The 13499-nt window shown below is 44.8% G+C and overlaps 1 protein-coding gene across 39 annotated transcripts in view; it reads right to left on the reverse strand.

The window, feature by feature from the left end:
• The window catches only part of Tmem131l (transmembrane 131 like), a 133825-nt gene that overhangs the window by 54894 nt on the left and 65432 nt on the right, over nucleotides 1–13499 (reverse strand). For all 39 annotated transcript variants that reach the window (XR_015668663.1, XR_015668655.1, XR_015668654.1 and 36 more), the window contains 4 exon segments: nucleotides 12604–12672; nucleotides 6325–6448; nucleotides 5545–5661; nucleotides 4716–4826 (listed from right to left, as the gene is read on the reverse strand). Coding sequence is in view for 28 of the 39 variants with exons in the window: in XM_087633167.1 (XP_087489293.1) it covers nucleotides 4716–4826; nucleotides 5545–5661; nucleotides 6325–6448; nucleotides 12604–12672 (421 nt within the window). In the remaining 11 variants the exon portion in view is untranslated.

The following is a 13499-nucleotide window of genomic DNA, read 5'->3' on the forward strand; positions in this document are numbered from 1 at the left end:
GTGGACTCAGGATAAAAGCAAAGAAACCAAACAACTTTCTCCCCAAGTTGCTTTTAACTGTGGTGTATGGTGTTTATCACCTCAACAGAAACCAAACATAAACTTAGTGTTGCCTTCGTGTGAGCTAACATAGTATTTACATGCTCTACCACCACAGAGCTGCACCACGGGCTTACATGCTTGTCAAACATTTCCACGCAGACCTCCAAAGCACAGTCTGGAAAGAGCTGTAATATACTGCTAAGCTGACAGTTCAACTGGTCAAATCCTTTTTCCACTGAGCATTAAACTCTGTCTATTTTGTTGCCATAATAAAATGCTGCAAAAAGATTTATTGGCATTTTTCTTTCCTGTATCATGAATATTACAGAAGAAAATCATTATGACATTTACTACTACATTTGAGGAAAAAACAAAAGCAACCCAGTTGTCATTTGCAATCCTAGCTCTAATCTTGACCTCCAACCAAGTAATTTGAACTCTGAGTCCTTTCAACAATTTCTAAAATAAGAATAGTGCCACCTGCTATGGCGGTAAGTCTGCTGAAGGTCAGTCTCGGTGGTGAAAAGGTGAAGCTCCTCCAAGTGGAGGGAGGGACGGTTAGGTGCTATTTGTGGATCTCAGCTCAAATTCCCATTGACTCACCTCTCTATTTAAAACTCTGTGCCTTCAATGTACTACACAGGGAGTTAACATAGACATTCTAGAAATGGTGGCAACTGGGCCCTGTCTAAGTGAGCCCCATGGAAGAGCAGAGGGGACAAAATTACCACGGGGTTTGGACCCAGTGTCACAGAGAGCAGCACAGGGCAGACTGGGAACCAGGGAAACTTTGAGAAGAGCTTACATTTGAACTGGGTCTTGGAATATGGAACCAGCACACTTAGCCAGGATAAACCCCACGAAGAGGGGCTGGTAGAAGGGATGGTGTGTTCTGGGAAGGATGATTAGCTCAAAAGAAAGAGTCAGGAGAGCCAAGGAAGGAGAGGCCACTGGTCTCTAAATAGGGACAGCCTTGTGCTGTAACAAAGCTAAGGAGCTTGCACTTCCCTATACACAACATCACGTTACCATAGAGACACACCCCACCCCAAATTTCTATGAATCTCTATCACATTAGTCTAATTTACATGTAAAATAATTTTATTCCTCTTCTTAACTTCACCCTTCTCCTTAAAATGAAGTTACTCCCCTTCCAGTGGAAACAAAAATTTTTTAAAAATTGATGATGCATTTATTTCTGTTTAGACATCTCACTCTCTACCTGTGCATGACACATATTCTAGCCTGATACCAAGAAAAATCCACAGTTCTGCCTTGAGCAAGACCTAGAACCCTGTGGAGGAATTTGATGTCCTACGCACAACCCTCCACCCAGGTGAGCAACATTAGCAGAAGTAACTCCCAGGACAGTGTTGAGAATAAAGACTTTCCTTCTGTAAGGAGAGCTGGCAACCGCAGCCCTACAAACACAAGGCGCACAAGTGCACACAGGCAAACAGCTGACGTGCAGAAATAGTACAGTAGGGATATGCTTTAGGAATTCCATAATTACTTTTTAGGTTTAAATTTTGTAGGATTTTACTTTTAGGTACACAATAAGCCCCGGAAAACATTTTAAGACTTTTTTTCCTAACCATGGAATGAAATAAAGAGACTGTGAAACATGTGCCTTGCAGAACACACCTTCAGATGTCTGCACAGGACGTCAGTGTTGTTTTTTTGACAAAGGACCAGCTCTGTCAAGAAACTTCAAAGTGTACTCAGCAAAAAGAATAGGGGCACTGCACTTTGTTCACAGCCCACGTATTAACTGGAACACTCAACAACTATCTATTGACTGATGGACAGACTGACTGACTTTGGAGAGAGCTACACCCAACAGGGCCTGACTTAAATAAAGCCACAAATCCCTGTACAGACAAAAGCAAAGAAGAAACCCACAGCCCAGAGAGGAGAACTGATGACAAGGGACATGAGGACCACTCAGTATGGGAGCACTGCCTTTCATGAGGACCACATGGTGTGGGAGCGCTGCCTTTCATGAGGATCACATGGTGTGGGAGCACTGCCTTTCATGAGGATCACATGGTGTGGGAGCGCTGCCTTTCATGAGGATCACATGGTGTGGGAGCGCTGCCTTTCATGAGGATCACATGGTGTGGGAGCGCTGCCTTTCATGAGGATCACATGGTGTGGGAGCGCTGCCTTTCAGCAGGTGGGATGTGCATCTGAGAGCATCATGTAAAAGAATGAGCATGGAAGTCCTCCTCACACCACTCACAACACTGAAGTCAAATTGGGCAGGAACAAAGATAAACTGCAAAAGCCTTAAAGCATAAGAGTAAATTTTCATAATCTTGGAGAACCTTTAAATGAGATGCTAAAACTATAACTAACCAAGGAGGAAAATGGATAAACTGGATTTCATCAAAGTCTGTATCTTTTGTCCTTCAAAGGATACTATCAAAAGAAGAGAGTCTACCACCTCACAAACAGCTTGCTTCAGCCTGAAGCAAGGATGGGTACCAAGATCAGACTGTAATGGCAGTCCCCAACTCTGTGACCAAACACAGTAAACTGCCTTTCATGGGTAGGTTGTTACAGTGCCGCTTATGCATTAGTAAGACTTACTAAGCTACAATACACGAAAGCAAAAATGGCAGACAGGGAAGCACAGGTTCAAATCCCCATTTCCAAATGTGCAAGGCCAGAAACATTTTAGGTCTGGGCTCTTTTGCAGTTCTGGGATATTTTTCTATACATAATGAGATGTATCAGGGAAGGAATCTAGGTTTAAATATGAAATTTGTGCTTCATATACACATTATATAACACAGTTCATATACAGAATTTTGGGGGTGTGTCTGTGTTCTGTGTAAATAAGTATGTGAGGTTGTGAGATTTCCCACTGGGAATGTCATGAACACACTCAAACAGTGTGGGATATTTTCATGTTTTGTATTTCCTATTTTTAGATAAGGGATGTTCAACCTGTAGCAAAATCAAGAAAAAGTCAAGTCACTATCAGCCAGGTCAGCCTAGGGCAGGGAGCAGAAACCCGACCATTGAGGACAGTCACAGAGCCTACTGACAACTCAAATCTCAGCCATGGCTACCTGGTGAGGTGAAAGGAGCCTCCTGGAAATCTCAATCAATCTCAATCAGAACTCAATCATGAAGCATGGAGCAAAGCTCCAAGTGATTGCATTATGGTGTGTGTGTGTGTGTGTGTGTGTGTGTGTGTGTGTGTGTGTGTGTGTATACGCTCGAGAACATGTCTATGTAAGGATGTGTACACCATGTACACAGGGTGGATGCCAGATATCCTGCATCCCCGAGACAGGGATCTCTCTCAGAGAACCTGAAAGCTAGGTGGTGGACAGCAAGTCCCAATGACCTCCTGTTACCATGGTTACAAGCACAGAGATCTGCCCGGCTCTCTATGTGGGTACTGAGGTTTTGAAATCAGGCCCTCATGCTTGCATAGCAAGCCCTCTTATCCACTCATGACACGTGTGCTCTAAAGGGAAGGAAAATAGTTCCACTACATTCAACAAAGATCCCAAGTCAGGCTGGGAAGGCCAGTCAGAAAACCGCTGAACCTAAAGAGGGAGAAGTAAGGGCCAACTAGAGAAGAGAGGAGGAGAGGCTGGGGAACGTGCAGGTGCAAAGGACAGTGGTGAAGGAAAATGGCACCCAGGAGCAATCAGAGGAGGCTAGCATAATACGGTGAGAGGGGAAGTGGTGTGCAATGTGACCGAAGAGCCAGCAGCCAGGCTGGGGTCTGCACCTCAGGCACAGTACATGCCTTTCACACACAAGGCCCTGGATTCACTCCTCACCGTGCAAGACCACACGGGGTAAGGACTGTACTGAGGACGAAGTGCGTCTCAACACCTGAAAGAATGCACCTACAGGTCTTAAGCAGGTGATGTTGGGCTCAAGGTGGGACAAAAAGAGCTACGTACCAAAGTAGTGAGCAGTTCTGTAAGCTGATAATGAAATGTCCATGAATAGAATTTTAATTGTATAGAATTACTAAACATAAAAGAATGTCCCTTCGGCAGGGTGTGTCCCAGAACTCAGGAGGCAGAGGCAGGCAAATCTCTGCGTTTGAAGCCAGCGTGGTCTACACAGCAAGTTCTAGGCCAGTCAGGAATACATGGTAAGCAGCTCATGGTCTGTCTGCGACCTCAGCCTCATCATGGAGTTATACTCAAGGAAATGGTTGTGCAAAAAGAAAAGCAGAATCATGAGCACACAGCCCGAGAGCTAAAATACAGAAACAAACCCACTTCAGTGGGCAGCAGTGGAGTCACGGACAACTGTGGAATAGCAAGCAGCACTGGCTGTTCGGAAGTGTGGAGGGCTGGCCACACCTCAGCGGAAAGCACTTGCCTAGTATGAAAGAGGCTGTGGATTCGGATATGTGCACGCGCGCACACAAAAGGAAGGAAGGAAGGAAGGAAGGAAGGGAGGGAGGGAGGGAGGGAGGGAGGGAGGGAGGAAGGAAGGAAGGAAGGAAGGAAGGAAGGAAGGAAGGAAGGAAGGAAGGAAGGAAGGACGGACGGACGGACGGGTTTCATCTGTGCTTTAAATACATCTATTATTTCCATATCTCAACGCCTTTCAAAATAGCGTAAAACCCGAATGGACCATGCAGACCGGGCTGTCCATACTCTAAGTTAGTTCAAAGTGGCTGCTTTAATGACCTGCGTCTGGGAAAGCTGAATGCTTTGGACCTGCGGGAGCAGAAGGTGTGCGTTCGGCAGCTGCTCCGCAGACCCTTCTGTAGAGGCTCTGCGAGTGCCCACTCCAGATACCTGCAGGAAAGCAAGAGAAGCACGAGTCCGTCAGTGTCAGCATGCCTGGTCCTGCTGACCAACACATCCGTCTCCATTACAAAATCGCCTAACTGTCCCTCATAATGCAAAACTCTTTTCTTCTGATGTGCAGCCAAGGTGTTTAATGTAATCTGATGAGAATTAAGCACAAAAAACCGATTCTGATGCTTGAATGTGCTGGGCCACATCTTCAGGATGTCCCAGGCAGCACACTTAGGTTAAGACCCCTGTTCTGTGACTACCAGGAAAATGATACTTCACGTGCCCTTCCCAGTATCTTGACTTCAGTAGTGATGTGAATGGGGGGCAGCCCAGGAATGATGGCCACACTCAGCAGTGTCTCCTGACCATAAGCACTCCTGCAAGAGGAGGCAGGCAAAAATGTAGGAGGAGCCCGTGGAGCACACCTCTCACCTGTCTGAGGGGGAGGAGCCCTGCTGAGTTTAGTTCTAGAAAACTGGATGGTACATAGTTTTTGCTTCATTCTAACACACTTCAAAGACCCAGGGCTATCAGGCTGCAGGGAAGGTGAAGACCCACTAAGGTGTGGCCCACCAAGCAGAAGCATGGAAGTAATAGACTTAGGTTCGCTGTAGGACATGAAAGGTAGGGACTCTTGGAGGATCTCTCCGAGAGTCCTTAAAACAGTCATCCTTAACTCAACAGCCAAATTACATGGCAAAATGAAGTTACTTACATGATAAGAAAAGACTCCATGAGAGGAGGTATTAATAAATAACGAGCTTTCGAAGCTTCCTTCTTCGGTAGGTAAGAAAATAATTCTGAAGGATGTTTTCCCCATTGCTGGAATCACCTGAAAGGACAGCAGCTGGTTAGCCGTCTGGATGAGTATTCAGACGTCCTTTCCTTGTGACTACTTCTGCGGACAGCTCCTTGCTCACGTCCTGCATCCTTTATCAGCATCCTGAAGCCTGAGCCTCTGCAAGCTGACCATTGCTGTCACTCCAAGAGCAGCTGCCAACTCTCGGCAAATAACTGCCCAGTTAGTTCCCTCCCTCCAGAATGGAGTCGGGTGCCTCCCTTTCTGCTCTCCTCTTCGCCCACGTGCTCCCCTGTCTGACTCTCACAGTCCTGTCTCTGTGAGTACAGAGGGTGGGGTGCAGATGGGCAGATTTACTATTAAATATGTTGACACAATATTAAAAGCCAGGGACAGCATTTATCTGCATAAACCAATCCAACCGCAGACCAAATGCAGGCTTCTCTGTTAACATTTCTTTGTTCTCAGTAGTTGGTGAAAGGTGCAGCATCGAGCAACATGGCACTCAAAAGAATTAAATAATTAAGGAAGTTCAAAGTGACTGAAAAACTAAAAGACTGCAGTTCTGCTGCAGAGCTACCAAAATTATGAAAGAAAATGGATGTGAAAATACACATAGAGCAAACAAAAAGCTACCAAATGGAACCCTGGGCCGGAAAGCGGGATCTGAGCAGGAAGTCACTCATCACCACTCACCCTGCAGTGGACAGGTGGCACATGAAAATGTCTAGCAGCTGTAAACACTGAGTTCACCACAACCTCGCTATCCCTGCTGGGGTTGTACGCATAGAGAAGCTTCGCTGCAGGATATCCCAGGAACCTGGATGGGGAAGTGGAAAGACAAGGTACTTGTGATTATCAGCATCTCTCATACATGCACTTACACACCATCATTTATGCTACGGACTGAACGCAGGGCCATGCACACCTCTGAGCTGTATCTCTAGCCTATACATACTTTTAACCCCAGAGAGCTATAATGTTCATTATAAAATTAAAAGAAGAACAGGGTGACAGCTCATCCTCAGGGCCAAAAGCTGTGTCTGGTTGCAAATGATCACCACTGGGTGTGTTGACAGTTGGCATTCCCTCCCAGAAGGAGGGGCTTGGGTATATAGGCTGTGGAGATCTGAAAGGAGGAGGCACAGTTTGCAGAGCTAAAGACTTCTCAGTGCAGCTGCCTTGAGGTTACCCAGGCTCTTTTCAGTAACCTCTCATCCATAGTAATTAACCCCAATGAACGCAAAGTCCCATTTTGGTGAAATCAAACATTGGTTTGTCACTGGGACCTTAGTAGGACTGGCATTAGTTGCTACATAGCTCCCCTCTGCAGCGAAAATGTTCTCAGAACACAACAATTACCAAATCTTGTTGGAAATAAAACATTAAATACATAATAGATTTAAAAGTAAACAAAAACCCTTTATTTTTATAAGACACTAGACAACTTATACTAGCACCCCCTTTACTTCTGTGTTGTAAGAATTCAGCGTATCTGCATTATTAAATGCTTTCACTTTTTTGTTTATTAAACCAAACATACTCTGGCATGCACTAACACATCTAGGGTTTCCTATTCAAATCAAGATACGTTTAGGTAAGAAATTGTATTCACCATTTAAAGCTTCGTGGAGCCGACCAAGGAAACATCACAAGCAAGGCCCACCCTCCTACCCTGAAGGAAAGATTGTCAGTGAAATTAAATGGGGGCAGACATAGCCAAGGAGTGCTGAGGGGAAATTTTCCCTTTATCACATGACCTATCTAGTGATAAAGGGAAGATTCCCTTTATCATCTAGACATCCCATCTAGATAGGGATGGCAGCTACAGGCAAAACAACGAAATGAAGAAACCAAACCCTGGTGTTGGGAGCCTTGGAACAAGCTGGCCATTGGTCAGCAAGGAAATCCCCATCCCTTCCTCGATGGCCTATTTTAATTTACTCTCAAAATCGGGGCAAGCACACTTTCATACTGTACTTTTTGGTAAATACATTTTTGTGATAGTTTAAGAGGGAGAAAGGGAAGGACAGGGGATTTTCATGGAGCTCAGTACTGTGGGAGAGCAAGCTTTAGGCCAGAGGGAAAACCTGTTTCAAAAGCAAAACAAAAACCTGTACAGTCAAAAGGCGTTACACAATATTTGAAAACCTCTCGCCAATCTCCCAGTAATGATCTACGGCGAGGCCACCACACTGAAGATTTGGCTGGCAGTCTAGCAAGAGGACTGTGGAGCACAGGAGAGGCCCCCAGCCCACCCATCTGCAATGGTCACTTTCTTCCGGCTCCTACCATCCCACACTGACTTCACCTGCTTTATCAGGCTGCAGTGGAGCCTGCAAGAACCGCTCTGCTGTCATTCTTCCTCATACCACGGCCCCAAATAAACCTACATTCCAATTTCAGCAAAATCCTCATGTGTTATGCTCGTATTTCTTAGAATTTTGTTCCATTGTGCTGTTTATTCTAGCAGGATGGTGAGATTGAGAACAGAACTCCCTACACAGTGGCAAGTCCAGTGCCAGCCTGGGTTACTCTGTCTCACACAGGGAAAAGCTCACTTGACTAAGAATGATAAATGTGTTGTTTCTCCCATACAGAACACCGTGAAACTGCCACTCAATGTATGAGATTCTGTCCCACCTCTCATGGTGACTTTTCTAAGCACTTATCTTAATGAAAGATTTTAATATATCTGATATGTACTTTAAATCATAAATATTCTAGAATGTCCACTTATAAATAAAACACATCTGTGTGATTAAAACCTTGGTCCTTGGGCTGGAGAGATGGCTCAATGGTTAAGAGTGCTGACTGTTCTTCCAGAGGCCCTGAGTTCAATTTCCCAGCACCCACAGGGTGGCTCACAACCATCTGTAATAAGGTTCCATGCCCTCTTTTGGTGTGTCTGAAGACAGCTACAGTACACTCATATACATTAAATAAATAAATCTTCAAAAAAAAGTAAAACCTTGGTTCTTTTGTGTCTAAAATTCACTTGTTTCATTTATGTGTATGGGTATGCATCTGAGTGAGTGTATGCCACACTTATATGTAGTAGGGGAGGACACACACAGTTCAGAGCAGGATGTCAGATCTCATCTCTTAGAGCGGGAGTCAGGTGGTAGTGAGATGCCCCCATGTGTGCTGGAACTGAACTTGAGTCCCCTGGAAAAGCAGCAAACACTCTTAAATGCTAAACTACCACTACAAACCTAACTAATTAAATAACTTAAAATAATTAAATATTCCAATTAAAATGAAATCATTTACTGCCAGACATGGTGGTGCACGCTTTTGATCCTAGCACTTGAGAGGCAGTGGTCAGGTGGATCCCTAAATTTGAGGCCAGTGTGGTCTACAGAGTGAGTTCCAGGACAGCCAGGGTTGCCCAGAGAAGCCCTGTCTTGAAAAACCAAAACAAAAACAACCAACACCAACGACAACAACCCATACTATAAACATAAGGGTCACCTAATAAACCCAGCCAGAGAACTGGGCTCATGTCTACCTTTCTTGCCATAAATGAATACACACTTCAGTAGCCTTAAGTGAAAGGTACCAACCAGTTAACCGAGCTATTTAAACTTGTCCCCTAATACTTTATATACTGTGGTAGTTTGGATAGGCTTGGCCCAGGGAGTGGCTCTATTAGGAAGTGTGGCCTTGTTGGAATAGGTGTGTCACTGTGGGCATGGGCTTTATTATCCTCGTCCTAACTGCCTGGAAGCCAGTGGTCTTCTCCTGTTTGCCTTCAGAACAAGAGGTAGAACTCTCAGCTCCTCCTGCACCATGCCTGCCTAGATGCTGCCATGCTCCTGCCTTGATGATGATGGACTGAACCTCTAAACCTGTAAGCCAGGCCCAATTAAACGTTGTCCTTCTAAGAGTTGCCTTGGTCATGGTGTCTGTTCACAGCAGTAAAACCCTAACTAAGACACATGCTATTCACAAGTGCTCTGGTTTCCAAGAACACAGAGCCATGCACTAAGGAGAGATGGCAGCACCCTCCACAGCAGGGTGTCTGCAGCCACCAGAATCCCAGCACACACAGAAGCCTCCTTGCCACTGGCTATTTTTATTCTACTTTTCAATATTCTATTTTTACATGTGTTAAAAGGGTATGAATTTCCTTCAGTAGTGACAACTGGAAGATAATCTATTAATTTAATATGACAAAAGAATGATGAAAATTTATGAATGATTAGCACTTCCAGCCTTGGAACCAACAGAACTTTAACCCTTGGGAGCTCTCAGGAGCAGAAGGAAGATGAAGCAGCAACAGGATCCTGCTTCTGCAGCACAGAAACTGAAGCTAGGAGAAAGCCTGCTGTCGGCTTGAGGCTGACACCACCACAGTGAGGGCAAACGCTGGCCAGGCAAGGGAGGAAGCAGGAGCAGGATGGCTGCTGTCTGTTCTGTTCCAGGAGCCAGGGCGGGTGGGGGAGCATCAGTGGTGCCTTAAACGTGCCTTAATGAAATTCTAGCACGGTGAGTGACTGAGTGACAGCTTCCCCCACTCCCCACCCTGTGAGGTGACCCTGGGCAAACCGCACTGCTTCTCAGCAACAGGTGCATAAACCTCTGTGTCCTGTACTCAAGCACAAAGACGTGTAGAGAGGGGCTATACATGCGCAGATGATGGCTAAGTCGTCCTTGCAGAGCTCATCAGAAACTCAGTGAAGGCTCGGCTACAGCATGTCTGCAATCCCAGCATTACAGAGGCAGAGCTAAGAGATTTGCCACAGCCTGAGGCCAGCCAGGGCCACTCAGTGAGACCCTGTCTCAAAGAAAACAAAATGACAAAGTGACCCAACTCAAATGACATAAAACACCTTAACATACTGAAAAACTACAAAGTATTACATAATGGAATTGTCTGAAGGCATTTGAAGTCTAAAAATCAGTAACCCTTTCAAACCAAAGCCATTGCTGTAACCAATACGTTTTTAGATAACAGAACTGGTAATTAATGCATATGTAGCACATGTGCGTGCACACTCACTGATTGTGGAGCTGTTGAATATCCTTTAGTTTTCTGCATATGAGTGTTTGCCTGTATGTATGTGGGCGCTGCCTGCTTGGCTGGTGCCTGGCCAGAAGAGAGACTGATTCCCTGCAGCTAGCAGTGTAGACAGTTGTCATGTGAGTGCTGCCCTCATCCTGTGAACAAGTGGCAAGTGCTCCTGACCCCTGAGCCCTCGTTCTAGCTCCTAAACTATGGGATTTTATGTTCTGGAAGAGGAAATGACAGCCAGGATACTATGTACTGGATTGTTCGTCCTACTCTCGCTATATTCACCATGATCCATTTCATTATAACTACCAATCTAAGACAGTCTCTAAAATAGAGACTGCAGGGGTGCGTGCAGGTACACATGCACGAGCACACACACACACACACACACACACACACACACACACACACACTTTTCTTAAGAGAAAAAGCTTTGTGCAAGCTATTCTCTCAGATTTGAAGTCAGTGAGATTATAAATCATATAACTTAATTTTTTTTTTCCCGGAGCTAAGGACCAAACCCAGGGCCTTGAGCTTGCTAGGCAAGCGCTCTACCACTGAGCTAAATCCCCAACCCTTAACTTAACTTTTAACAAATTTCTTAATCTATTTTTTTAAAGCAATTCAATAAAAAATGCTCTGAGCACGGCAGTAGAAGCCGTTAGTCCCAGTACCCAGGAGACAGAGAACTCTGTGACTCTGCCAGCTAGGACTACAGTGCACGACCTTGCTAGCGATTAGATAGTTCAGTAGTTATTCAGACACCTAGGAACTTGTGAAGTTAGCCAACTACCTTAACGATTTTATCTCTTCTTCCCTTTAGAAAAACGTCCTTTATAAAGCTCAGCATGACAGTTCATTTCCTTCCCTGTCCTTCTAACCTTCAGAAATACAGACAATGACAATGTCAGAAAAGGACAAGAACAGCAGCTGAATGCTCAGAGCACAGCAGACCCCACTGGCTCTCGAGTTCCCTCATCCCCAGGGCACTGCACCCAGTTTCACTTGAACAACCCTGTGAGCCCAAGCAGAGCTCTGAGGAATCTGACTGAAGATGTGCCTTTCAGTGCTTGCTACTAGTCTTTAAATTTTAACTGTATCCCAGACAAGAGCCCGAAGCTGCCTCCTCTCCAGCCCACTCCTCTTCCTCGTGCGATCCCAAAGCCTGCGTCTCCTCCTCCCATGGTTCTCAGCACTGTGATGCTCCTTGAGTGTGTCTCATCTTCTCTACCTAAAGGTCCACAACTAGCCCAGGCACTATCAATAGCCTACAACTTCCAGCCTGAAGGTACAGCAGACAAGGCAAACAGCTGCATCTGGCCTAAAAGAATTCAGAAACCATCAGGATTCAATTTTTCTACTATAAAATAATCAAACTTGTTCCAAAAAACCCAAAGATTTAGCACTGACTTCATACTGAAGTTTAGCTGTTATCAAATAATACAAGGCACATCATGAAATAACTGGGTGGGGGCCGATGGTACAACTCACTAGTGAAGCATACGCCTGGCATGGACGAGGTCCCAACTTCAAACCACAACAATGCAAAACAAACAACAAAAACTGAAGGGGATTAAAACAACATTTAGACTCTCCCTTTCATGAAAATACTCCTCTAACAAGCCTGGATTGATATCCTTTCACATTATTATATGTTTAAAACATAACACCATGTATATAGCACTGTGTAAAAGATATACTGAGGACAGGGACTGGGAAGAGGGCTCCGTGGTTTTCAGGTTATGCTGCTCTTGCAGAGGACACAACTGCCAATAACTCCAGCAGAGGACCCAGGGGACCTAATGCCCTCTTCTGGCCTCTGTCAGCATCCGCAGTCATGTGCACATGACTACAACTCCTAACACATGTATGTATAATTAAAAATAGAAACTTTAAAAAGACATGCTGAAGATAAATACAAACACGATGGATTTAGTTATAATAAAAAATATACTTACTGTATTCCAAAATCTAGAACTGATGGCTGAAAATATAAGCCTTTCCCAATAAACAGTTTATCTGAGAAGCTAAAAGAAAAAAGAAAAAAAAAAGACATTAATTGCTTAGTTTTTAATTTGGACTTTGCAATCATATACTCAGGACAATGACTAAATTCATGCTATATAATTTTACTCCCTTATCGATAAATTTGAACTAGAATTCTAAGAATTTTCAAGCATCTAGCTTACAGTTAATATACATTTATCAAATGGACAGATCTTGCCACCATGATAACGACCCAAATAGAGCCCCACTTAATGACTAGCAGGCTTCTTTCCTTATGAAAATCAGGTAACAGCCCTATCTTCACACACCCCAAACAAAGAAAAACATAAACGTAAAGCAGGTTTGAGGAAACTCTCGCCCCTAAATGTTTTAGGCCAATGGTTAATAGGGAAAGGCCAGTGTGTCACAGGTTGTTAAAGGTAGGCATAATTTCCAACTAGGTCTGAATTTTATTCATATAGTTTTGTTTTTGAGATGAAGGCTCACTCTGTAGCCCAGGCTAGGCACTCACTATGTAGCTCAGGCTGGTCTCAAAGTCACGGAGCTCTCTTGTCTCAGCTCCTGAGTTCTGGGTTTACCAATACAAATAATAATCACATAAACTCACACGGCAAGTCACATTCTCAGCCCCTGTGGGTGCTCACTATGATCTCACTTCCCTTTCTCAGTCACAGGGCTGCAGAGACAGATCGGAAGTTAGGGGCGCTTGCTGCTCTAGCAGAGCCCAGGCAGGTTCAGTTCCCAGCACCTACACAGTGACTAACCACCATCTGTAGCTCCAGAGCCAAGGACTGTGACTGCCCTTCTGACTTCTCAGGGTACCAGGCACACACACGCTACACATGAA

This window comes from Rattus norvegicus, chromosome 2, assembly GCF_021556685.1.
Source record: "Rattus norvegicus strain SHRSP/BbbUtx chromosome 2, alternate assembly SHRSP_T2T, whole genome shotgun sequence".
In the NCBI taxonomy this organism is placed as follows: Eukaryota; Metazoa; Chordata; class Mammalia; order Rodentia; family Muridae; genus Rattus; species Rattus norvegicus.